Raw genomic sequence first — 25,924 nt, forward strand, 5'->3', positions numbered from 1 at the left:
CTAAATCGTCCGGAACTAGTAGACCATTCAAGGTAGGTATATACATACACACCAATATATCTTTATTACACACACTGAGGCTCCAGTTCCTACAGAGCATGTGCAAAAGTGCACAGTATATATGTGTGTTCATTTTCTGATTGGATAATGGCTGTAACATGATACAGGGGGGGGGAAGGAAAATTTATTTTGAAACAAACAAAATGTACACCTACCTGATAAATGTATTCCTTTCTGGATATGACGAGTCCACGGCTTGAGCAATTACTGTTGGGAATATCACTCCTGGCCAGCAGGAGGAGGCAAAGAGCACCACAGTTAAACTGCTAAGTATCACTCACCCACAACCCCAAGTCATTCGACCGAAGGGAAATGGAGAAAAAGGAGTAACAATGTAGAGGTGCCTGAGGTTATAGTCAAAGGAACAACGGTCTTAAAATTAAGGGTGGGGCCGTAGACTCACCATATCCGGAAAAATACATTTATCAGGTAAGCATAAATTTTGTTTTTCTTTCCTAAGATATGGTGAGTCCACCACTTGAGTAATTACGGTTGGGAACCAACACCCAAGCTAGAGGGCACGGATAAATAGGGAGGGACAAGACAGGCAGTCCTAAACAGAAAGCACGACTGCTTGAAGAACCTTTCTCCCAAAAGAAGCCTCAGACGAGGCAAAAAAGTATCAAATTTGTACAATTTTGAAAAAAGTATGTAGAGAAGACCAAGTTGCAGCCTTGCAAATTTGTTCCACAGAAGCTTCATTATTGAAAGCCCAAGAAGAAGAAAGCTATTGTGGAATGAGCCATAATTCTCTCAAGAGGCTGCTGTCCAGCAGTCTCATAAGCCAAACGAATTATACTTCGTAACCAAAAAGGAAGTAGCAGCAGTAGCTTTCTGACCTTTAAGTTTCCCAGAGAAACAAAGAGGGCAGAGGACTGCCAAAAATTCCTTAGTCGCCTGTAAGTAGAATTTAAGAGCACGTACAACATCCAAATTGTGTAACAAACGTTCTTTGGAAGAAGCATTAGGGCACAGAGGTAACAACAACAACTTCCTGATTGATATTTCTATTAGAAACAACCTTAGGAAGGAAACCTAACTTAGTACAAAGAACCACCTTATCGGCATGAAAAATAAGATAAGGGGAATCACACTGCAAAGCTGCAACAGAGGAGAGAGAGGAGAGAGAGGAGAGATAGCAACAAGAAGCAAAACCTTCCAAGATAACTTAATGTCTATGGAATGCAACGGCTTAAACAGAGCCAGCTGTAAAACTTTAGGAACAAGGTTAAAGGGACAGTCAAGTAAAAAAAAAAAAAAAAAAAAAAAAAAAAAAAACACTTAGGATTTAAATAGGGCATGTAACTTTAAACAACTTTTCAAGTTACTTGTATTACCAATTTTGCTTTGTTCTCTTGGTATTCTTAGTTGAAAGCTAAACCTAGGAGGTTCATATGCTAATTTCTTAGACCTTGAAGGCCGCCTCTAATCTGAAAGCATTGACAGTTTTTCACCACTAGAGGGCATTAGTTCATGTGTTTTACATAGATAACATTGAGCTCAGGCACGTGAAGCTCCTAGGAGTCAGCACAGATTGGCTTAAATTGCAAGTCTGTCAAAAGAACTGAAATAAGGGTGCAGTTTGCAGAGGCTTAGATACAAGGTTATCACAGAGGTAAAAAGTATATTAATATAACTGTTGGTTATGCAAAACTGGGGAATGGGTAATAAAGGGATTATATACATTTTTAAACAAAAACAATCTAGTGTTTACTGTCCCTTTAAGGCTCCAAGGAGGAGCAACAGACTTAAAGACAGGCCTGATTTTTACCACGGCCTGACAAAAAGATTGCACATCTGCCAAACGTTAATGTAGTAAAACTGATAAAGCAGAAATCTGACCCTTCAGGGTACTGACTGACAATGCCTTCTACAGGCCTACCTGAAGAAAAAAAAGATACAATTCTAGTAGACCTTGCATTCACATCAATAAAGATATTTACGCCATATCTTATGGTACATTTTTATAGTAACAAGTAAGAGACCCTGAATCCAGGCTTGAGAGAACTGAGGTCTGCCCTCCACCTGATCCGATCCCGGATCGGGGGCAAACCCTTTCTGCCGATTTGGAATCAGCTGCGGCTTTCTTTGATGGTTTCCTCTTGTTCCAAGACTGATTGGGTTTCAAAGAAGACTTGGATTGTTCCTGCTTGGAAGAAGGGGGAAGGCTTTCCTCTTAAGTTAAGGAACGAAAATTACCGATGTCCTTTAGGCCTATTTGTATCTTGAGGTAAAAAAACAATTTGTAAGAATTTACCTGATAAATTAAGCTTTCATGTTGGCATGAGTCCATGAGCTAGTGGCGTATGGTATATACAATCCTACCAGGAGAGGCAAAGTTTCCCAAACCTCAAAATGCCTATAAATACACCCCTCACCACACCCACAATTCAGTTTAACGAATAGCCAAGTACTGGGGTGATAGAAAAAAGGAGTAGAAAGCATCAAAAACGGAATTGGAAATATAATTGTGCTTTATAAAAAAAAAAAAAAAAAAAAAAAAAAAAACACCTCCATAAAAAGGTCTCATGGACTCTTGCCAATATGAAAAAATTGAATTTATCAGGTAAGTTACATAAATTATATTTTCTTTCATGTAATTGGAAAGAGTCCATGAGCTAGTGACGTATGGATAGTAATACCCAAGATGTGGAACTCTACAGAAGAATCCACAACCAAAAGAATACGTTTCTCATAAATGAAAGAAAAAAAACAAAACCTAAGCAGAGGAATCAAATTGAAACAGCTGCCTGAAGAACTATTTTACCAAAAACTGCTTCCGAAGAGGCAAATACATACAAAAAAGACCAAGTTGCTGCTTTGCAAATCTGATCAACTGAAGCTTCATTCTTAAAAGCCCACAACGTGGAGACTGATCTAGTAGAACGAGCTGTGATTCTCTGAGGCGGGGCCTGACCAGACTTCAAATAAGCCTTAATAAAAAACTTTAACCAAGATGCCAAGAAAAAGACAGAAGCTTTCTGACCTTTCCTAGAACCAGAAAAAAAAAAAAAAAAAGACAATAGACTAGAAGTCTTCCTGAAATCTTTAGTAGCTTCAACATAATATTTCAAAGCTCTTACAACATCCAGAGAATGTAAGGATCTCTCCAAAGAATTCTTAGGATTAGGACACAGAGGGGACAACAAGTTCCCTATTAAACTTTAGGTAAAAATTTAAATGAAGTCCGCAAAACTGCCTTATCTTGATGAAAAATCAGAAAAGGTTACTCACAAGAAAGAGCAGATAATTCAGAAACTCTTCTAGCAGAAGAGGTAGCCAAAAGGAACAACACTTTCCAAGAAAGTAGTTTAATATCCAAAGAATGCATAGGCTCAAAAAGGAGGAGCCTGCAAAGCTTTCAAAACCAAATTAAGACTCCAAGGAGTAAAGTGATTTAATGACAGGCTTGATACGGACCAAAGCCTGAACAAAACAGTGAATATCAGGAAGCTTAGCAATCTTTCTGTGAAATAAAAGAGCAGAGATTTGTCCCTTCAAGGAACTTACAGGCAAACCTTTATCCAAACCATCCTGAAGAAACTTTAAAATTCTAGGAATTCTAAAAGAATGCCAGGAGAATTTGAGAAGCACACCGTGAAATATAAGTCTTCCAAACTCGATAATAAATCTTCCTAGAAACATATTTATGAGCCTTTAACATAGTATCAATCACGGAGTCAGAGAAACATCTATGACTAAGCGTTCAATTTCCATACCTTCAAATTTTATGATTTGAGATCCTGATGAAAAAAAATGGTCCTTGAGACAGAAGGTCTGGTCTTAAAGGAAGTGGCCAAGGTTGACAACTGGACATCCGGACAAGGTCCGCATTCCAGAACCTGTGAGGTCATGCTGGTGCTACCAAACTAATGTTCCATGATGATCTTGGAGTTCACTCTTGGAAGAAGAACTAGAGGAGGAAAGATATAAGCAGGTTGGTAAAACCAACAAACTGCTAATGCATCCACCGACTCCGCCTGAGGATTTCTGGAAAGGTACCTGGGAAGTTTCTTGTTTAGATGGGAAGCCATCAGATCTATTTCTAGAAGACCCCACATCTGAACAATTTGAAAAAAACACATCTGGATGGAGCGTCCACTCCCACGGATGTAAAGTCTGACTGCTGAGATAATCTGCACCCCAATTGTCTACATCTGGGATATGTACCACAGAAACTAGACAAGAGCTTAAATCCTCCCAAGCAAGTATCCAAGATACTTCTTTCATAGCTAGGGGACTGCGAGTCCCACCCTGATGAGTGACATATGCCACAGTTGTGATATTGTCTATCTGAAAACAAATGAAAGGTTCTCTCTTCAACAGAGGCCACACCTGAAGAGCCCTGAAAATAGCACTGAGTACTCAAATATTGATTGGTAACCTCGCCTCTTGAGATTTCCAAACCCCTTGTGCGGACAGAAATTCTCAGACAGCTCCCCAACCTGAAAGACTTGCATCTGTTGCGATTACAGTCCAGGTTGGACAAACAAAAGAGCCCCCTTTTATTATACAGTGGTGATCTACCCACCAAGTCAGAAAAAGTTGAACATTGGGATTTAAGGATATTAATTGTGAAATATTTGTATAATTCCTGCACCATTGATTCAGCATACAAAGCTGGAGAGGTCTCATAACAATGAGCAAAGGGGATCACATCCGATGCTGCAGTCATGAGAGCTAAAACCTCCATGCACATAGCCACTGAAGGGAATGATTGGGACTGAAGGTTTTGACAATCTGAAACCAATTTTATTCGTCTCTTGTCTGTTCGAGACAGAGTCATGGACACTGAATCTATCTGGAAACCTAAAAAGGTGAGCCTTGTCCGAGGAATCAATTAACTTTTTGGTAAATTGATCCTCCAACCATGTCTGAAAAAACACTAGTTGATTTGTGTGAGATTCGGCAAAATGTAAAGACTGGGCTAGTACCAAGATAGTCCAAATAAGGAAACGCTGAAATACCCTGTTCTCTGATTACAGAGAGTAGGGCACCTAGAACCTTTGAAAAAATTCTTGGAGTTGTCGCTAGGCCAAATGGAAGAGTGGCAAATTGGTAATGCTTGTCTAGAAAAGAGAATCTCAGAAACCAATCGTGGTCTGGATGAATCGGAATATGAAGATATGCATTCTGTAAGTCTATTGTGGACATATGACCTTGGTGAACAAAAGGCAGAATAGTCCTTAGTCACCAATTTGAAAGTTGGCACTCTTACAAAACTGTTCAAAATTTTCAGATCCAGAACTGGCCTGAATGAATTCTCTCTTTGGGACAATGAATATATTTGAATAAAACCCCAGACCTTGTTCCTGAAACGGAACTGATATAATTACCCCTAACATCTCTAGATCTGAAACTGTTCAGAAAGACCTGAGCCTTCAATGATTTGCTGGAACATGTGAGAAAGAAAAGAAAAAAAATCTCACAGGAGGTCTTACTCTGAATCCTATTTGATACCCTTGAGAGACAATGCTCTGAATCCATTGATTTTGGACAGAATCTGCCCAAATGTATTGAAAAAAATCTTAATCTGCCCCCCTAGCAGCTGAATGAGGGTCGCACCTTCATGCAGACTTGGGGGCTGGCTTTGGTTTCTTAAAAGGCTTGGATTTATTCCAACTTGAAGAGGGTTTCCAATTGGAACCAGATTCTTTGGGGGAAGGATTGGCTTTCTGTTCCTTATTCTGTCGAAAAGAACAAAAATGGTTAGGATAAAAAGATCTAAGGGTAAATCTAAAGCTTCTGAAGTGAAATATAAAAAAAACTCCATTCCCCTCAGTAACAGCTGAAATAATTGATTCCAACTGAGAACCAAATTAATTACCTTGGAAATAAAGAGATAGTAATCTAGACTTAGATGCCATGTCAGCATTCCAATATTTAAGCCATAAAGGTCTTCTAGTTAAAAACAGATTTAACATCAATTTTGAGGATATCAAAAATAGCATTACATAAAATGATTAGTATGTTGAAGCAAGTGAACAATGCTAGACAAATCAGTATCTGTTTCCTGTTGCTCTAAACTGTCCAACCAAAAAGTTGATGCAGCTACAACACCAGCCATAGAAATGGCAGGCCTGAGAATATAAATAAGATTTCCTTAGATAAGATTCAAGTTTCCCATCTAAAGGGTCCTTAAAGGAAGTAATATCTTCCATAGGTATAGTAGTACGTCTGGCAAGAGTAGAAATAGCCCCATCAACTTTGGGGATTTTTTTCCCAAAACTCCAATCTAATTGCTGACAAGGGATGCAACTTTTTAAACCTAGCAGAAGGAATAAAAGTACCAGGCATATTCCATTCCTTTGAAATCATATCAGAAATAGCATCAGGAACTGGGAAAACCTCTGGAATAACCAAAAAAAAGTTTATAAACAGAATTTAAACATTTACTAGTTTTAATATCAAGAGAATTAGTTTCCTCAATATCCAAAGTAATCAACACCTAACAAGGAACGAATATACTGCATCTTAAAGAGATAAGTAGATTTGTCAGTGTCAATATCTGAGGTAGGATCTTCTGAATCAGATAGATCCTCAGAGGAGGATAATTCTGTATATTGTCAGTCATTTTAAAACTTCTCATAAAGTTGATGAGATTTCAAAGACGTTTTACGTTTATTAGAAGGCGGAATAGCAGACAAAGCCTTTGGAATCGCATCAGCAATAAAATCTTATATTCACAGGGATATCATGTACATTAGATGTTGAAGGAACAACAGGCATTGTACTAGTACTGATGGATACATTCTCTGCATGTAAAAGCTTATGACAACTATTACATACTACAGTTGGAGATATAATCTCCGCTAACTTACAACAGATGCACTTAGCTGTGGCAGAACTGTTATCAGGCAGCAGGGATCCAACAGTGGTTTCTGAGACAGGATCAGATTGAGACATCTTGCAAATTTAAGAGTAAAAAAAACAAAGCAAAAATATCAATTTCCTTATATGGAAGTTTCAGAAACGGGGAAAAAATGCAAACAGCATAGCCCTCTGAGCATAGAAAAAGGCAAGCAGCATATAGGAAGTGGGGTTTAAATAATTAAATTATTTGGCGGCAAGTATTACGCACAACGCAAAATGAAACTTTGCTAACATTTGGAAATGACGCAACTTGCGTCATGGCAGACGCAACCTTGCAAGGAAACCAATGCAAGACGCCTGAAATGACGAATTTGCGTCACTGAACGTACCTTCGCGCCCAAAAAATGATTGTGCCAAGAATGACGCAACAAACAGCATTTTGTTACCTCCCGGGCCTAATTTTGCCTGCGAAAATTAATGAAAAAGCAATCAATTTGAAGACAGACTATACCCCAGGCAAGAAAAAATAACTTCCTAAATAGGTTTCCCAATTTTTAAACTATTAGTCTGCAAAAGGATATGTACTTATATTTGTTATGAGTCAGGTTTATGTATAGTACATATATTTAGAACTTTACATTAAAGGGACATTATACACTCATTTTTTCTTTGCATAAATGTTTTGTAGATCTATTTATATAGCCCATAAAGTTTTTTTGTTTTTTTTTAAATAAATGTATAGTTTTGCTTATTTTTAAATAACATTGCTCTGATTTTCAGACTCCTAACCAAGCCTCAAAGTTTTATGTGAATACTGTCAGCTACCTTCTCCAGCATGCTCCTGTTTGTGTAAAGGGTCTTTTCATATGCAAAAGGGGGAGGGGTGGAGGGTCTTATTTCCCACTTGCAGTGGGCTTTCCAGCAACTTTTTCAACAGAGCTAAACTAACAGCTTCTAAGTAAGTTTTTAAACAGTTTTATACTGGATTTTTAGATCAGTATCTGTGCATCTTATTCTTTATAGTAGTGTCTTTTACATGCAGTTATATGAAAATGAGTGTATACTGTCCCTTTAATACATAAAGTGTCAAACCATAGCTGAGAGTGTCTTAAGTAATGAAAACATGCTTACCGAAAAACACCCATCCACATATAGCAGATAGCCAAACCAGTACTGAAACAGTAACAGTAGAGGTAATGGAATATTAGAGTATATCATCGATCTGATAAGGTAGGTAGGAGATGAATCTCTACGACCGATAAGAACCTTTGAAAAGATTTCCCGTGAGGAAAACCATAGAATCAATAGGTGATAGTCTCTTCACATCCCTCTGACATTCACTGTACTCAGAGGAAACAAGCTTCAAAATGCTGAGAAGCGCATATCACAGAAGAAAATTAAGCACAAACTTACTTCACCACCTCCATAGGAGGCAAAGTTTGTAAAACTGAATTGTGGGTGTGGTGAGGGGTGTATTTATAGGCATTTTGAGGTTTGGGAAAATTTGCCCCTCCTGGTAGGATTGTATATCCCATACGTCACTAGCTCATGGACTCTTGCCAATTACATGAAAGAAATACCCTTTTCCATCCATAATATCAGATAATTTCTGCCAAACCGGATCCAAACAAGGTTTTGCCCTTTTAAGGAATCGCCAGAAGCTTGACTTTAGAGGAAACATGCACGGACCAGGATTTCAAACATAAGGCCCTGTGGGCTAGGACAGCGAAACTAGAAGTTTTAGCTCCTAGTCTAACAACCTGTAAAATAGCATCTGCCAATTTAAGAGCTTTAATCCTATCTTGAATTTCATTCAAAGGAAGTTTCTACTTGAAGGGAATCAGACAAGACGACGAACCAATAAGATCCCGCATTACTCACGGTGGCAATACACACCCCAGGTTGCCATTAGAGACCTTGATGAACATACATTTTTCAACTAAGCCTCCAGCTTTTTGTCCATCGGATCCTTAAAAGTGCAGCTATCAATAGGAATAGTGGTTCTCTTAGACAGAGTGGAAATGGCCCCTTCATCTTTGGGTACAGTATACCAAGGGTCTTTAATGGAGTCCTCGACAGGAAACATTTTCTTAAAAATGGGAGACGGGGAAAAAGACACCCCTGGTTTCTCCCATTCCTGTGAGATAATCTCCCTAGCACGGTCCGTCACAGGAAAAACCTTTGAAGTGGAAGGTTAATCAAAGAAACTATTAAATTTACTAGATTTCTTAGGAGTGACAATGACGGGGTATCGGAGTCACCTAAAGTAGCTAAAACCTTCTTTAACAATACACAAAGGTGTTCAAGCTTAAATCTGAAGGATACCACCTTAGTCTCAGAAGGAATTATACTGTCCGAATCTGAGATTTCACCCTCAGAAAGCCCCAATGTATCTTCCTCAGACTTATGAGAAAGGGCAACTTGGGAAGCAGAACTGAGGACAATTGAATTTCTAGATTTCCTCTTGCGTTTTCCCTGTAATCTGGGAATGGCAGCTAATGCCGCAGATACTGCTGAAGATACCTGGGCAACAATTTTTGCTTTTAAATAAATAAACTCCACTAGGGGTTAGAGAGGAACCGCAGGGCACTGCATGTGACACCATTGAGGCTTAGGACGTAGCAGGAGAAAGCCGAGGTATTTTAATAGCATCCTGAGACATTAGGCTCAAAAATTGTATCTTTATTGTGCAAGGTTTTCTTGACACATGAACAAAATTGCATAGGAGCTGCAATTTGTGCATCTAAACATAAGCATGAATTCATGAGAGCAGGCTCTTGCTCCATATCAGACATGTTATGAAACAGTAAGTAAACTTGTACAGCTAAGTTTCAAAGATTTTAATATTCAACTAAAATAAGCTAAGGAAAAAAAACTTTAAATTGTATCCCAAATTAGGATTACTGCTGCGACAGAGGAACTAAAAAAGGAAATTTATGCTTACCTGATAAATTTATTTCTTTTCGATACGATGAGTCCACGGATTTCATCCTTACATGTGGGATATCACCTCCTGGTCAGCAGGAGGAGGCAAAAAGCACCACAGCAGGGCTGCATAAATAGCTCCTCCCTTCCCTCCCAACCCAGTCATTCGACCGAAGTTAGGAAGAGAAAGGAAAAGCCAAGGTGCAGAGGTGTCTGAAGTTTAACAAAAATTGAATAACCCATCTCATAGAACAGGGCGGGCCGTGGACTCATCGTATCGAAAGAGATACATTTATCAGGTAAGCATAAATTTCCTTTTCTTTTTCAAGATACGATGAGTCCACGGATTTCATCCTTACTTGTGGGATACAATACCAAAGCTATAGTACACAGATGAAAGGGTAGGGACAAGACAGGGAACCTAAACGGAAGGCACCACTGCTTGAAGAACTTTCCTCACAAAAACAGCCAAAACAGGCAAAAGTATCAAATTTGGAAAAAGTGTGGAGAGGACCAATTTACAGCATTGCAGATTGTTCAACAGAAGCATCATTTTTTAATGCCCACGAGGAAGCCACGGAGGAGTAACTTGTTTGAACACAGGCCTGATTCTTAACCAAGGCCTGACAAAAACATTGAACATCTGGTACACCTGCTAGACGTTTGTGAAACAAAAATGGATAGAGTCGAAATTTGACCCTTTAGGGAACTAGCAGATAAAACCTTCTCCAGACCTTCCTGGAGACAAGACAAAACTCTAGGAATCCTAACTCTACTCCAAGTGTAGCCCTTGGATTCACACTAATAAAAGTATCTATGCCAAATCTTATGGTAGATTTTTCTAGTTACAGGCTTACGAGCCTGAATCAAGGTCTCTATGACCAGATCAGAGAACTCACACTTGGATAAAATTAAGCGTTCAACCTCCACGCAGACAGCTTCAGAGAAGCTAGATTTGGATGAAGGAAGGGACCCTGATTGAGACGGTCCTTCAACAGCAGTCTCCAAGGTGGCAGAGATGCCATCTCTATCAGGTCCGCATACCAAATTCTTCGAGGCCATGCCGGTGCTATGAGTATCACCGATGCCCTCTCCTGTTTGAGTCGGGCAATTACCCGAGGAAGTGCAAATGGAGGAAACAGGTATGCTAGATTGAAGTTCCAAGGAACCCGCCAGAGCCTCTATTAATTCCGCCTGGGGGTCCCTGGATCTCGACCCGTATCTTGGAAGTTTGGCATTCCTTTGAGACGCCATCAGACCCAACTCCGGCTGTCTCCACTTGAGGATCAGTTTGGAAAACACCTTTATTTTCCTGACCTCTGTCAGAAAAAGTTTCATCGACAGGGAATCTATTATGGTCCCTAGAAAGGTTACCCTTGTACTTGGAAGCAAGGAGCTTTTTCCAGATTTATCTTCCACCCATGAGTACACAGGAAGGATAATAACAGGTTGGTATGGGATCTGGCTTGTTAAAATGATGGCGGATGAATTAGAATGTCGTCCAGATACGGCGCCATTCCAATGCCCTGCGGTCGAAGAACCACCAGAAGAGATCCCAGCACCTTTGTAAATATTCTTGGAACAATGGCCAGGCCGAAAGGTAACACCATGAACTGAAAGTGTTTGCTAAGAATGCAAACCTTAGAAATTTGTAATGGTCCCTGTGAATGGGAGCATGTAGGTATGCGTCCTTTAGGTCCACTGTAGTCATGAACTGACCTTCTTGAATCAATGGTAGCACGGAACGTATAGTTTCCATCTTGAAAGACGGAACTCTCAGAAATTTGTTTAGACTCTTGAGGACCAAGATTGGTCTGACGGTTCCTTCTTTTTTGGTAACCACAAACAGATTTGAATAAAAACCCTGACCCTGTGCTGGAACGGGAACGATCATCCCCTGACAGAGATCCTCTACGCAACGCCTCTTTGTATCTGGTCTGCAGATAATCTTGAAGGCAGGAACCTGCCGATAGGGGGAACATTTTTGAATTCCAATTTGTACCCCTGGTACACTATTTCTAAAGCCCAGGGATCCTGAACATCCTGCACCCAAGCCTGAACAAAAAGGGATAGTCTGCCCCCTACCAGATCCGGCCTCGGATCGGGGGCATGCCCTTCATGCAGACTTGGTTCCAATTTCAGGCTTCTTGGTTTGCTTGGGCTTCCAAGAAGGGTTGGGCCTCCATGCAGGCTTAGGTTGTTACTGCTTGGCAGAGGAAGCAATTCCTTTGTTATTCCGAAAGGAACGAAGATTATTCGGTCGTCCTTTAAGTTTAATCTTCTTAATTAATCCTTATCTTACTAACACAGGCAAAGAGAATGACTGGGTTGGGAGGGAAGGGAGGAGCTATTTATACAGCTCTGCTGTGGTGCTCTTTGCCTCCTCCTGCTGACCAGGAGATGATTTCCCACAAGTAAGGATGAAATCAGTGGACTCATACCTTGAAAAAGAAATAGCTTCCTGGTACACCGAGTACCAGAAATAACAGTTTTTTTTAAACTGGACCGCTTAAAATGTTGCATCGTTTTATTTTAAAGCAAAGGGAAAATGAATAAGCTGCTGAAATAGATAATTCAGCCTTACTTTGAGTTTAAACTTGAATTGTTTTATCAAGTAAATATGTGTCAGAAAATAAAGCCTAATAAAAACATTTTACCCTTTCTTTTTGAGTTTAAATGTTAGGTCTCACATATGCTACAGTGCCTGCTTCATGCCCCAGTGTAACCCATACAACAGGATGATCTATGTCCCAATAAAAAGTAGTGTCAATTTGTTAAGTGCATGGTCTCCCCAACTGGAAGAAAAAGCTCTTACCTGCTCCGCTGTCCGGCATGTAGACAGTTACAAGGTATGAGAAGACAGTTCTGCACAGAGACCTTTGAAAAAAGAAAGAACAGAGTAGCCAACTCTGGCTTTCTAAACTAGGGCAGAAATTGTTAGGAACCTGTAAAGTGGTACTTGCTGCGTTTTCCTAACTGGGTTAAAGCCACCACTATCCGACTAAGGAATGAGGTGGAATACAGCTATACCCCAAAACTTGCTTGTAGGTGAAATCAAAAATTTTCTTCAGACACCTAAACTTCACCTCCTACATGCACTGAAGGCAAAGAGAATGACTGGGGGTTGTGGGTAAGGGAGTGATACTTAGCAGTTTAACTGTGGTGCTCTTTGCCGCCTCCTGCTGACCAGGAGTGATATTCTCAACAGTAATTACTCAAGCCGTGAACTCACCATATCTTAGGAAAGAAATATTTTCTGGCAAATGTGAAAGTTAATCCAAAGTGCTATTGCATTGTCTTTTTATTGTGCATTTATCAATTCTTCAGAATTTAGTGGTCCTTTAAAGGGTAAAGGCAACAACCTCTACAAGAACAAACTTCAGGGACATCTTTTTAAAGGCATGTTACTATTGTGCTTTAGTGATATATAGAGATATATATATGCACAACAACAATGAATTTAGCAATCTGTTGCATCTCTGGCAGCCAATGGTTTTCATATTCTATTGAGTTAGGTCTTTACTACAGGCAATATACTGTATAGGTCATAAAAAAGGTAGGTTTGTCTGTATAATTTAATGGTTGTATGAAAATGAATCTGACCTCAAATGGTGAAAAGGTCTACAATATCAAAAAAGGTGCATGACATTAAATTGTTTTAATTTGTTTGCAATTTTAAAACTTTTATGAAATTTGTTTTCTTTGCATTCTTGGTTGAAACCATACACTATAGGCACGGCAGTAGTAATGCAACAAAGCTAGCTGCTTATTGGTGGCTAAACACATGCCTCGTCAATGGCTCACCAGCTCACCAAGTGTCTTCAGATAGGCCCCAGTAGTGAATCAATGCTCTGAGTGTCTAGCCCTTTTGAAGGGGTTTCAAAGTAACAGGTACAAAACCCTTTATCCAAACTGGTTGGGACTAAAGAATGTTTGGATTTTGGAATATTTGTATATTTGCAAAATGGGACCAGGTGTAAACAACAATATTTTATGGCATTTAGGCAATATTTAGAAGGCAAAATACATCTTATACATGCAACAAAGTTTTATCATTGTAAAATACTTTTGGATACATAGTGCAGAAAGATAGTACAGTACTGTAACCAGAAAGGTATTATATATAATTATTTGCATTTTAGAACAATCTTTTCTGCATGGTTAGTTTCTCTGATGGTGAAAAACAGTAATTTGCAATTCATTTTATTTAAAAAAAAAAATTACTAAATTAAAGTCTGGATTTCGAAATTTCAGATATGGGAATATGTACCTGTATATGCATGTTTTTGCACTCATGCCCCTTTAAAGGTACACTGAACACAAATTTTTTCTTTTGTAATTCAGAAAGAGCATGCAATTTTAAGCAACTTTCTAATTTACTCCTATTATCAATTTTTCTTCGTTCTCTTGCTATCATTATTTGAAAAAGAAGGCATCTAAGCTTTTTTGTTTCAGTACTCTGGACAGCACTTTTTTATTGGTGGATGAATTTATCCAATATTTAAACAATATGGGAGCATTGCAGAGTTAGAATCTCCCCAGTCCATTGCTGAAAAGCCAGAAGCTCTAGCCCTGAGAAAAAATATCACACACTGGCACCATTTAAAATAATAAACGGTTGATTGAAGAATCTAAACACCTCACTTTACCTCTTCCTATCACTAACACAGGCAAAGAGAATGACTGGGGTGGGAGGGAAGGTAGGAGCTATATATATACAGCTCTGCTGTGGTGCTCTTTGCCTCCTCCTGCTGACCAGGAGGCGATATCCCATAAGCAAGGATGAAATCCGTGGACTCGTCATATCTTGTAAAATAAATGTGACTAAAAGCATTTGAACTCACAGCCAAAGCTATAAGACAGAAATGGAAATTGAATTGTCTATAGCTATTTGGGTTAAAAAATAGCCACAATACTTTCTTTAGCATAAGTTATTTAGAAACCAAAAGATCAATTTAAATAAACCTTTAAAAGGGATTATGAATTGTTTGAGGTACAATGCAGTGAAAAGTGACTTGCTAGATCATATTTCTGCAGCATCATGGTTTGTGTAGACCAGCAACTCCAAGGTAACGTTCCACTGACAAAAGATAAACCTTACAAAAACAGGACTACATACACTTATCTTAGAAAACGTACAGCCACAAAATGACTTATGACTAATAAATCATGCAATAAAAAAGTGCCAATTTACTTCTATGTTAAAATTAGATTTTTTTTTCATGGTGTTGAAGAATAAACTTGTGCAGGCTCATATGAGAGTGCCCATATTTTTAACATATACCAGCAGTGTTTGCAACAATATATAACACTGGCAGCAGTATTTGTAACAATGTTTGCAGCAGAGTGAACACTCATGAGCTCCTATGAGTTTATAATTCAACAAACATTTGTTGCTATAACCTGCTACATGGCAAAACTGACATTTATAAAATGGTCAATAAATGAATAAGAATTATACCTTTCTTAGCACCTGGACTAGGGCTCTTTTCCAGAGAGACAATTTCTTCCTTCTTGGTGTGAGCTGGTTTGGTGTCTTCAACCTCTGTGGTTTCTTGGTCTATTTTTTTACGATCTTTATCTTTATGTTTCTTGGCCTTTTTTACCTTTTTGTGCAATGTGCTGTTTTTAGAGTCTGTTGGTTCTGTATTTTCCAACTGTGTATAACTTGATAAGGAATTTTCTAGTGTAGTCCTAGAGGTATATTTTTCCTGCTGGTCCTCAAAGGTGCTGCTATTTTGGCTAAAACTGTCTATTGGCAGATCTTGAGTCCCCCGACCCTCAGGTGTACTGGGAGAATTTGAATTAGAGTTCATATTCTGAGGGTTAGAAACTGGAAGGCGTGCAGGTGGAAGTGGTGGAAGGGCTGGGGTGGCCGCAGAGGGTGGGGGTGGTGGAGGTGCTGGTTTTTCTTCGGTCAAATGACCATTTAAAGTCGGATGGACTCTGTTCGTAAGATGAGATATCCGAGGCTTTTTATTCATTAAAGGATCAATGAAGTCTACATCCAAAGGCCGTTTCTTAACAAGTTAGTTGTGATTGGGAAAATTAAAAAAAAAAAAAAAAAAATTAAAATCACACAAAAAGCTATTTGAATTACACACCATAAACAATTTGTGTTTAACCATACTGGGAGTATAATGATTAAGTGCCATAAAACATGTTGAGATCGGTCCATATGCAAAAAGTAAAAATAGTTTACATTAAAAAAAGAAAAAGAAAAAAAAAAGAAGTTAAAAAATTGCTGGGAAGTATTTAATTTTTTTTCAAAGATAAACAAAATTAGTTACTATGCTGCCTGGTGTTGTCTGCTCCCCCCTTATCAATGTTAAGCATCAGAAACACAGGCATTGTATTTCAACTGAGTTCACAGCAGCTTATTTGCTTCTAGGCATGCTCCAGAAGATAATGACTGTACTTTCTGCATTCTACCAAATCAAAGGTGGATATGGATACGGGGGGGGGGGGGGGGGAGTTAGAACTGTACAATTTGGAAACTTAAAAGAAAGGGTTAATGGCGAAGCACTGCAGTATATATTTGCAGGTAAAGTATTTAAAGTACATATTTTGTCTCTATCCCAACTTGTGTTATGTCCTTTTAACTCTTACGTTAAAAAAATAATAAAAATAAATACCTGGGGAGGAGATGTAGATGCAGCACTTGGAGGAGAGTCTGCATTATTAGTGCTGGTGGTGTTTTGAGACTGATTAAGTTTCCTGTCAAAAATGAACAAAAAAAAAGTTATACCAACAAAAAGTTAACCCCCCCCCAAAAAAAAAATCTAAATCCAAACAAATACACATGCAACACCACCAGAGGACAGTAATTAATATCTTGCTTTTGTCAATGTATGAAGTGAATAGTTACAAGTATTTTTAAAACACCTTACATTTGTGATTTTACTAGCCGATAGGTTTCATAAAAAAAATAAAACAACGATAAACAAAACTGGGAACACCCCCTGCAGTGGGCCATACCTGGAAAGTATTCTATCTAATAACTGTTTATCTCCATCTAAATATCCAGGCCAGTCTCTTTGTACTTCTTTGTATACAAAATCCTTAAGTGTATATGAATTATCCTTTGGATTTAAATTTGCAACCTACACAAAAAAAACAAAACAAAAAAAAACACAAATTAAAGAAGCAGAATGAACATATAACACATACACAAAAAAGCCTTTTATTATAAATATAGATAGTGTTTTGCAATTTCCAACAATAATTCAGGATAACATTTCTCAAGGGGAACAAAGTAAGTAGAATAACCCTTTCTCCAAACTGCTTGGGACCAGAAAAGGTTTGGATTTCAGAATAGTTTGGATTTTGTAATATTTGCATTTGTAAAATAGGACAGTTTGGAGAAGGGATAGGACTAAGTGTAAACATATTTTAAGTCATGTAGGCAATACGTGCATATCAAAAATGAAATGCATGGTTACCTGATAAATTTGTTTCCTTTTGACGCGGTGAGTCCACGGATCATCATAATTACTAATAGGAATATCACTCCTGGCCTGCAGGAGGAGGCAAAGAGCACCACAGCCAAAGCTGTTAAATACCACTCCCCTTACCAACAAACCAAATTCATTCGACCAAAGGGAAAGGAGAAAGGAAGTAATATAAGGTACAGAGGTGCCTGAGGTTTATGGAAGAAAAAAAAAAAAAGACAGTCTGAAAAAACCGGGCGGGCCGTGGACTCACCGTGTCAAGAAATAAACAAATTTATCAAGTAAGCATAAATTTCAGAAGAAACAACCCTTGTGGAATGAGCCGTGATTCTCTCAGGAGGCTGCTGACATATGCCAAGCGAATAACACGCAACTAACACGAAAGAGTAGCTTTCTGACCTTTAAGTTTCCCAGAAAAAAAAAAAAAAAAAAGGAAGAAGACTGGCCAAAATCATTAGTCGCCTGCAAATATTTCAATGCAAGAACTACATCCAGATTGTGCAACAAACGTTCTTTATGCAAAGGAGGATTAGGACACAAAGAAGGAACCACAATTTCCTGATTAATATTCTTATCAGAAACAACCTTGCAAAGAAAACCTAATGCAGCACGAAGTACTACCTTGTCAGAATGAAAAATAAGAAAAGGAGACTCAAATTGCAACACAGAGAGCTCCGAAACTCTTTGAGCCGAAGAGATAGCAACCAAAAACTAAACCTTTAAGGCTAACATCTTAATATCCAAAGAATGCATAGGCTCAAACGGAGCCTGTTGAAGAACTCTGAGAACTAAATTAAGACTCCAAGGAGGAGTCACAAACTTAAACATAAGCTGAATTCTAACCAAGGCCTGACAAAAAGACTGAACATCTGGCACATCCGCCAGGCGTTTATGTAACAAAATAGATAAAGCAGAAATTTGACCCTTCAGGGTACTAGCAGAAAAAACCCTTTCTCCAGACCCTCCTGGAGAAAAGAGACCATCCTAGGAATCCTAACTACTCCAAGAGTAGCCCTTCACACCAATACAGACATTTATGCCATATCTTGTAATAAATCTTTCTAGTCACAGGCTTACACACCTGAATCATAGTCTCAACAACCGACTCAGAATCAATCATTCAATCTCCATGCAGTCAGCTTCAGAGAAACGAGATTTGGATAATGGAAGGGACCCTGAAGTAGAAGGTCCTTCCGCAACGGAAGACTCCACGGTGGAGACGATGACATTTCCACCAGATCTGCATACCAGATGCTGCAAGGCCAAGCCGGCACAATAAGAATCACCGACAATCTCTGTTGCCTGATCCGAGTAATGATTTGAGGAACACGCATGCCAGGATGAACTTCTAGGGAACTGCCAGAGCATCTATTAGAACAGCTTGAGATCCCTTGACCTCAACCCGTACCTTGGAAGCTTGGCATTGTGACGAGATGTCATAAGATCTAATTCCGGAAGACCCCACCTGAGGACCAAACTGGAAAAAAACTCTGGATGAAGTTCCCACTCCCCCGGATGAAAAGGCAGTCTGCTCAGAAAGTATGCTTCCCAATTTTCCACCCCTGGAATGTGAATCAGACGGACAGCAATTGTGATCCTCTGCCCACTGAATAATCCTGGCTACCTCCTTCATCGCCAAGGAAAATCAGAGTTCAACCCTGATGATTGATGTAAGCCACGGACGTTATATCGTCCGACTGAAATCTGATAAACTGGGTTGAAGCCAATTTAGGCCAGGCTAGGAGCGCACTGAAGATAACCTTCAACTCTAAGACATTTATAGGAAGAACAGATTCCACCCGGGTCCACAGACCCTGAGCCTTCAGAGAACCCCACACAGCTCCCCAACCCAGCAGACTGGCATCTGTGGTCACAATCACCCAGGTAGGCCTGCAAAAACCGGTTCCCTGGGAGAGACGATCCTGAGACAACCACCACGGAAGAGAATCTCTTGCAGCCTGATCTAGAACAATCTTTGGGGACAGGTTTGTATAATCCCAGTTCCACTATCTTTGCATAAATAACTGCAGAGGTCTGAGATGAAACCGAACAGAATGATGTCCTTAACCGAAACCATCAGTCCAATCACCTCCATACACTGGGCCACCGACAGACGAGGAGATGAATCAAGAGCCAGACAGGAATTGGACTTCCTTCTAACAAAAAAAAAACAAAAAAAAATACAAAAAAAAAAAAAATTCTCATTTCTAGAGAATCTATAATGGTTCCCAAGAAAACCACTCTTGTAGCCGTAATCAAGTAACTTTTTCCTAAATTCACCTTCCAACCATGGAATCGTAGAAAAGACAACAACTCCATGTGGGAGTTTGCTAGTTGAAAAGATGACGCCTGAACTAGAATGTCGTCCAGATAAGGAGCTACTGCAACCCCCTGAAGTCTGAGAACTGCCAATAACGTACCCAGGACCTTTGAAAACACCCTGGGAGCTGTTTCAAAACCAAAAGGAAGAGCCACAAATTGAAAATGCTTGTCTAGAAAAGCAAATCTCAAACTTTTGATGATCCTGGTGGATGGGAATATGCAGATATGCATCCTTCAGATCTACTGTAGTCATGAACTGAGCCTCTTGAACCAGAGGAAGAATAGACCGAATAGTTTCAATCTTGAAGGACGGAACTCTGAGAAACTTGTTTACACACTTGAGATCCAGGATGGGTCTGAAAGTTCCCTGCTTTTTGGGAACGATAAACAGATTGGAATAAAACCCTAGACCCTGCTCCTGAACTGGAACAGGAAAGATTCTTAACACAACTTAAGAATGCCTTTTTTTTTTACCTGATTTACAGATAACTGACAGATGAAACCTGCCCCTGGGAGGAAATGTTTTGAATTCCAGCTTGTATCCCTGGGACACAATATCTACCACCCAGGCTTGAGCGAACAAAGATAGCCTGCCCCCCACACGATCCACTCCTGGATAGGGGGCAGTCCCTTCATGCTGACTGAGTCAGTAGCAGGCTTCTTAGATTGCTTCCTCTTGCTCCAGCACTGATTGTACTTCCAAGAGGGCTTGGACTGATCCTGCTTGGAGGAGGAGGAGGAGGAGGAGGAGGAGGAGGAGGAGGAAGACTTACCAGAGAAGTTACAAAAATGAACGAAAATTACTCTGATGACCCTTCTGTTTATTTCTCCTATCCTGAGGAAGCTAATGCACCTTCCCTCCAGTTATATCATAAATAATCTCAGCCAAACCAGGCCCAAACAAGGTCTTCTCCTTGTAGGGAATGAATAAAAGCTTAGATTTAGATGATACATCTGCAGACCAGGACTTTAACCATAAAGCCCTGTGCACCAAAACAGCAAAGCTTGCTCCCAAAATTGATGACCTGTAAAAGAGCACCCGCAATAAAAGAATTAACCAATCTTAAAGCCTTAATTCTATCCTGAATTTCCTCCAGAGGAGATTCCTGTTGAATAGATTAAGACAATGCTTCAAACCAATATGCAGCCGCACTGGTAATAGTAGCAGTACACACAGCAGGTTGCCACTGGAACCCCTGGTGAACATACATCCTTTTAAGCAAAGCTTCTAATTTCTTATCCATGGGATCCTTAAACAACTATCCTCAATAGGAATAGTGGTCCTCTTAGCTAAAGTGGAAATAGCTCCCTCTACCTAAGGAACCGTCTGCCAAGATTCCTTAATAGAGTCCTCAATAGTAACCGTCTTCCTAAAAATTGAAGAGGGGGAAAAAAAAAAAACCAGGCTTCTCCGACTCCTTTGAAATAATTTCTGAAACACTATCTGGTACAGGAAAAACCTCTGCCACAGAAGGAACTTCAAAAAAACTTGTTGAGCTTACTAGCCTTCTTGGGAGTAACTATGACCGCAGAATCAGAGTTATCTAAAGTAGCTAAAACCTCCCTGAGTAACAAGCGGAGGTGCTCCAGAATAAATTTGAAAGAAACCACCTCAGAATCAGCCAAAGGAGACACTATCAGAGTCTGAAATCTCACCTTCAGACGCTACTGAAATATCTTCCTCAATCCTTTGAGAAGAAACATTAGACAGAGATGCAACAGACTTAGAACTCCTTTTATGCTTACCCTGCAACACAGGAAAAGCAGACAAAGCCTCAGTTACAGCAGAGGATATATGAGTAGCCATATCCTGTAGAAAAACCCACCTGATACAAAACACAAAGCACCGATTGTGAAGATGATAGAGATTTGGATGAATGGGGAGAAAGTTGTGCTACAGCTTTAACAGGAGACTCCTGAACAACATTCTACTTAGAAAATGAAGGCTCTGTATCAAAAAGCCTATACCTATATTGTAACATTCTCTCTATACAGGAGGTTCTACATTACCATCTAAGCATAAATTACAGGTCACAGCTTGCAAGTCCTCTTGGTCCATCTTACACAAGCTCAAAAAATAAATTTGACTGAGAAAACAAAAACAAAAACCACGTTACTGTATCTTTAAATAACATTATTAAAAAAAAGACCAAAAACAAAAAACAAAAAAAGATGCATCACTAAGAAAACCCTGGACCCCTGCAGAGCACCTCTACAAAACTTTTGCCGAGGTGCTTACCTGACCTCCTCCAACTGGGACACCACAATCCGGACTTCAAAGAAAAAAACGCACCCTGTCTGAAACACACTAAACCAGCAGACCACAGCTAACGCGCAGCTCCTAATCACACTGAAGGACACACAAAATAAGCTCCGCCCATCGTGGGCGTGCCTCACCACCTCCCGGCCGACATTAAACTAAAATACCACCACCTCCCGGCTGACAAACTAAACCAACAGCTGCTGGAAGAAACACGCGGAGGGTGACACGTCCCAAAGCTGACAAATAACAACCGCAGCTACAATATGATAGCCTCTTAAAAAAAACAAAAAAAAAAAAAAAAAAACACACACATGAGCCTAAATAGGGATACTAAACAAACCCCTTAACAGAGCCATCCTCACACAGTGCCACACATACTGCCATAATAAAGCACTTGCACATAAGCAGGATTAACCCCATACATGCCAAACTTTTTTCCTGTGTTCTCAGCAGAAAACCCCCCCAAAGAACAGCACTTCCCTCAAACACAGACTGCCTGGCAGAAAGGCAGTTCACCAGGCTTGAAAGGATTCCTTCCTATCATGGACCTGTAGAAATAGAAAAAAAGACTAAGTAAACCTACATAGTCTTACCAAAAAAGGGCAGCAGCCACATCCTGGGAGGCGCAGACGGAATTATAACCCCCAAGTTCCCAACATATTAAAAGCCACCACTGCTCTACTGAAGAGACTGAAGTGGACTACAGCTAAACCCCCAAAGAAAAAAAAACACAAAGCAAACTTGCTCTGCTTTAAAAAATTTAAAAAAACTCTTGATTGAAGAATCAAACGCCTAACTTTACCACCCCTTGCAACTACAAGCAAAGAGAATGACAGGGGTTTGTGGGTAAGGGGAGTGGTATTTAACAGCTTTGGCGCTCTTTGCCTCCTACTGCAGGCCAGGGGTGATATTCCCAATAGTACTTATGATGATCCGTGGACTCACTGTCATTAGAAAGAAATACAGCTTTCACATGCAATCTAAAAGCAACTGTATACAACTACCTGATCGTTTTGTAAACAGAATAGTTAAAAAAAAAAAAAAAAAAAAAAAACCCACACAGGAAGGACTTTTGGATAGCGTTAAAGTGAACGTGCTAATGTGCCCGGTTTTTAAAAATTTTAATTCATCAAAATTTACAATTCACTCCTGTTGTGAAAAAAAAAAAAAAAAAAATTACCTTTTAATCTTCACAGCAGCTCCAGCTTCCTCCACCCGTTGCAAAGCCTCTTCTTGGGTCTAAAATGAGGAATCCGGCTTCCTCCAATCACAGCGTTTAATCAGACACCGATTCCCCCGGGGGGGGGGGGGGGGGAAGCTGTGATTGGAGGAAGATGACCTATCCATCATTTCTGACATCAGAAATGGCTTGCGACGACCGGAGGAAACTGGAGCTGCTGTGAAGATTAAAAGTTGTTTTTTTACAACAGGAGTGAAATGTAAATTGATGAATTAAAGTGCCCCTGTTTTTAATCAAATTTTTAAAAACCGGGCACTTAAGCATCAAAATTTACATTCACTTTAAGCTACTATAAAGTCTGTAATGCATATTCATTCTGAACATGATTGCCAATATGGAATGGATCTATTAATACACATGTGACTATACTTAGGTATCATTAAGTGCTACTATGGAATGCTTAGCGCTTGAGCTCCACAACAGGGCACAGAACTTTCCTATGACAGGATTACATTACTACTGAACACAGCCTCCTGCAGCCTTCTGTTGATACAAATTCTCTAAAAGGAAATGCTAAATAGAATCAGTCACATCCTGGGAACCACTACAGCTAGTTTTATTTCTGGCAAGTCTACATATGCAAACATGCTCATATTTTAAAGGCACCATATCTACAGTATTACATCTCAGGCTAACAAGAGCGTGTGTATATGTACATACACATTACTGGTTTTACTCGCACATATGCCAATGATAACACCTCAAAGCAAAATGAGAAGACTATTGCATTTTAATTAGAATTCCAAATAGCTTCTATTAACCACTTAAGAACTGGGCATTTCGGACAAAAACTTCCCCAAAAGACCAGAGCATTTTTGTCTTCACTACATTTAAACAGAAAGAGCCTTTTTTACATTTACCCATCAAAAAAATTTTTTATATATATATATCCACCCAAAAGTATTGATCTAGGCCCATTTTGGTATATTTCATGCCACCATTTCACCACCAAATGCAAAAAAAAAAAAAAATTCTTCACTTTTTTTACAATTTTAGATTTCTCACTGAAATTTACAAACAGCTGGTGCAATTATGGCACATGATTGTAAATGCTTCTTTGGGGGTCCCCTTTGTTCAGAAATAGCAGACATGCTTTTTGGTAATTAGGAGGCTGCTGTGCACCACACTTGTATTATGCCCAGCAGAGAAGGGATTAAATAGGTAGCCTGTAAGGTTAATTTTAGCTTCAGTGTAGAGATCTGCCACCCACCTGACACATTCCACCCCCTGATCCCTCTCAAACAGCTCTCTTCCCTCCTCCACCCCCAAAAAGGTCACACCCATCTTCAGTACTGGCAGCAACATATTTTTCTGCAGTGTATTATCCCCCCCCTTACCACAACCTCCCTGATTCTCCCCCCCAACCAAAAAAAAAAAAAAAAAAAAAAAGCTCTAAGCCTCCCCCCTCTACCTATTTGCTTCCATCTTAGGTACTGGCAGCTGTCTGCCAGTACCCAGTTTGCAGCAAATTAGGCAATTTAAAAAAATAAATTAAAATAGCTTTTTTTCCTGTAGTGTAGCTACCCCCCTCATTACCCTACCCCCTCCAAGATCCCTTAATGTATCCCACATAGGATCCCCCTCATTGCCCTTCCTCCCTCTTCACTTCCCGGTGTAACCAGCACTTTTGTTATTTTTCCCCTAACGTGTTGCGTGGCGTAGCGGTCCCACCCACTCACTCCCGCTCAGCTCCCTCATTACACTCTAACCCACCAACGATCGTCACCAATGCTGTGCAATGCATCGATAAAACTGCAAATCTATTTCTGCAGTTCCCCACTTGTGTGGCTTGCAGAAAAAGCGCAATCTTGCCATTTTGAGCGAGATCGCAGCAGAGAAGCCCAGGATATGGCGCTGGTCATTAAGGGGTTCATTTAAATTAACATACGGAAGTTTACAAAACCTTGTACAAAAAACACATGGTTAATTACCCTATGAGAAGTGTGGCCCATGAACTATAAATTTAGACATTTTTTTTCTCTTTAAATTATCCATACAGAAGAATGAAACTATAGCAGATCTTAAAATATAGTTCAAAGAATACCATTACATATGCCGCACTATAAATCAAATCATGATGTACAAATTTGATGCACATTTGTTTCTTTGATGTTGAATAAGCAGCTTTTCCACTGCAGAATGCACTGAAGGACACAGGGTTCCCACTTTAAAAAGAATTAAACAAAACTCATTCATAACATTTTAGCCTGGGTTACCAAGGTCAAATCAGATTATAACAGTAAAAGTTGATGAGAATAGATCCTGCATTTTACTTTTAAAAAGCATCTGTGATACAAGTCACAGTATTAAACAGCTATACGCAGTCAGATCTTTTTAGTTATATGGAACTAAGAACTGTTATTTGGACATTAGGTATGACAGAATTCAAGTGTAGTGCGAGATTGCATTAGGGATAAAATAAGCTAGTATAAATATGCCCTAAATGTAATACTGTCTTTGCCTCTCACAGCTGACGTTGGGCTTGTTCACAATTCAAGGTGTAGCACTGCCCAATAAGGGTGTGCATGCATTTTGCAGCAGAAATGATCAGCTTGCTGGGACTATAAATAGGAGCTCACAGTATGCCAATTGCGTATGATGAGCTAGCATTATACCAAAGCAGAAACCTTGCTGACATCTCATTTCTGAAGGGATGTTGAAAGAATTCCTTTTGCTATCTTCAGTAAATTTAAAGAAGCACATTTAAATGTTTTCCAAAACGAAAAAGACACATTGCGTTAAAGGTTCTAACAAACAATTAAAAGGTCCATCATTTTCTACCATAGTAAGCATTCAAGTCACTTAGCAATTTGGTACAGCTTTTAATCTGCTCCTGAGTTATTTGTGACA

At 39.4% G+C, this 25,924-nt stretch overlaps 1 protein-coding gene across 1 annotated transcript in view; it reads right to left on the minus strand.

The window, feature by feature from the left end:
- The window catches only part of ELL2 (elongation factor for RNA polymerase II 2), a 168,791-nt gene that overhangs the window by 23,563 nt on the left and 119,304 nt on the right, over positions 1-25,924 (minus strand). Inside the window, exons 6-8 of the mRNA XM_053701504.1 lie at positions 16,777-16,901; positions 16,434-16,515; positions 15,260-15,818 (exon numbers count right to left, since the gene is read on the minus strand). Coding sequence (XP_053557479.1) covers positions 15,260-15,818; positions 16,434-16,515; positions 16,777-16,901 — 766 coding nt within the window. The remainder of the gene's footprint in view (positions 1-15,259; positions 15,819-16,433; positions 16,516-16,776; positions 16,902-25,924) is intronic.

Source organism: Bombina bombina, chromosome 2 (genome assembly GCF_027579735.1).
Source record: "Bombina bombina isolate aBomBom1 chromosome 2, aBomBom1.pri, whole genome shotgun sequence".
In the NCBI taxonomy this organism is placed as follows: domain Eukaryota; kingdom Metazoa; phylum Chordata; class Amphibia; order Anura; family Bombinatoridae; genus Bombina; species Bombina bombina.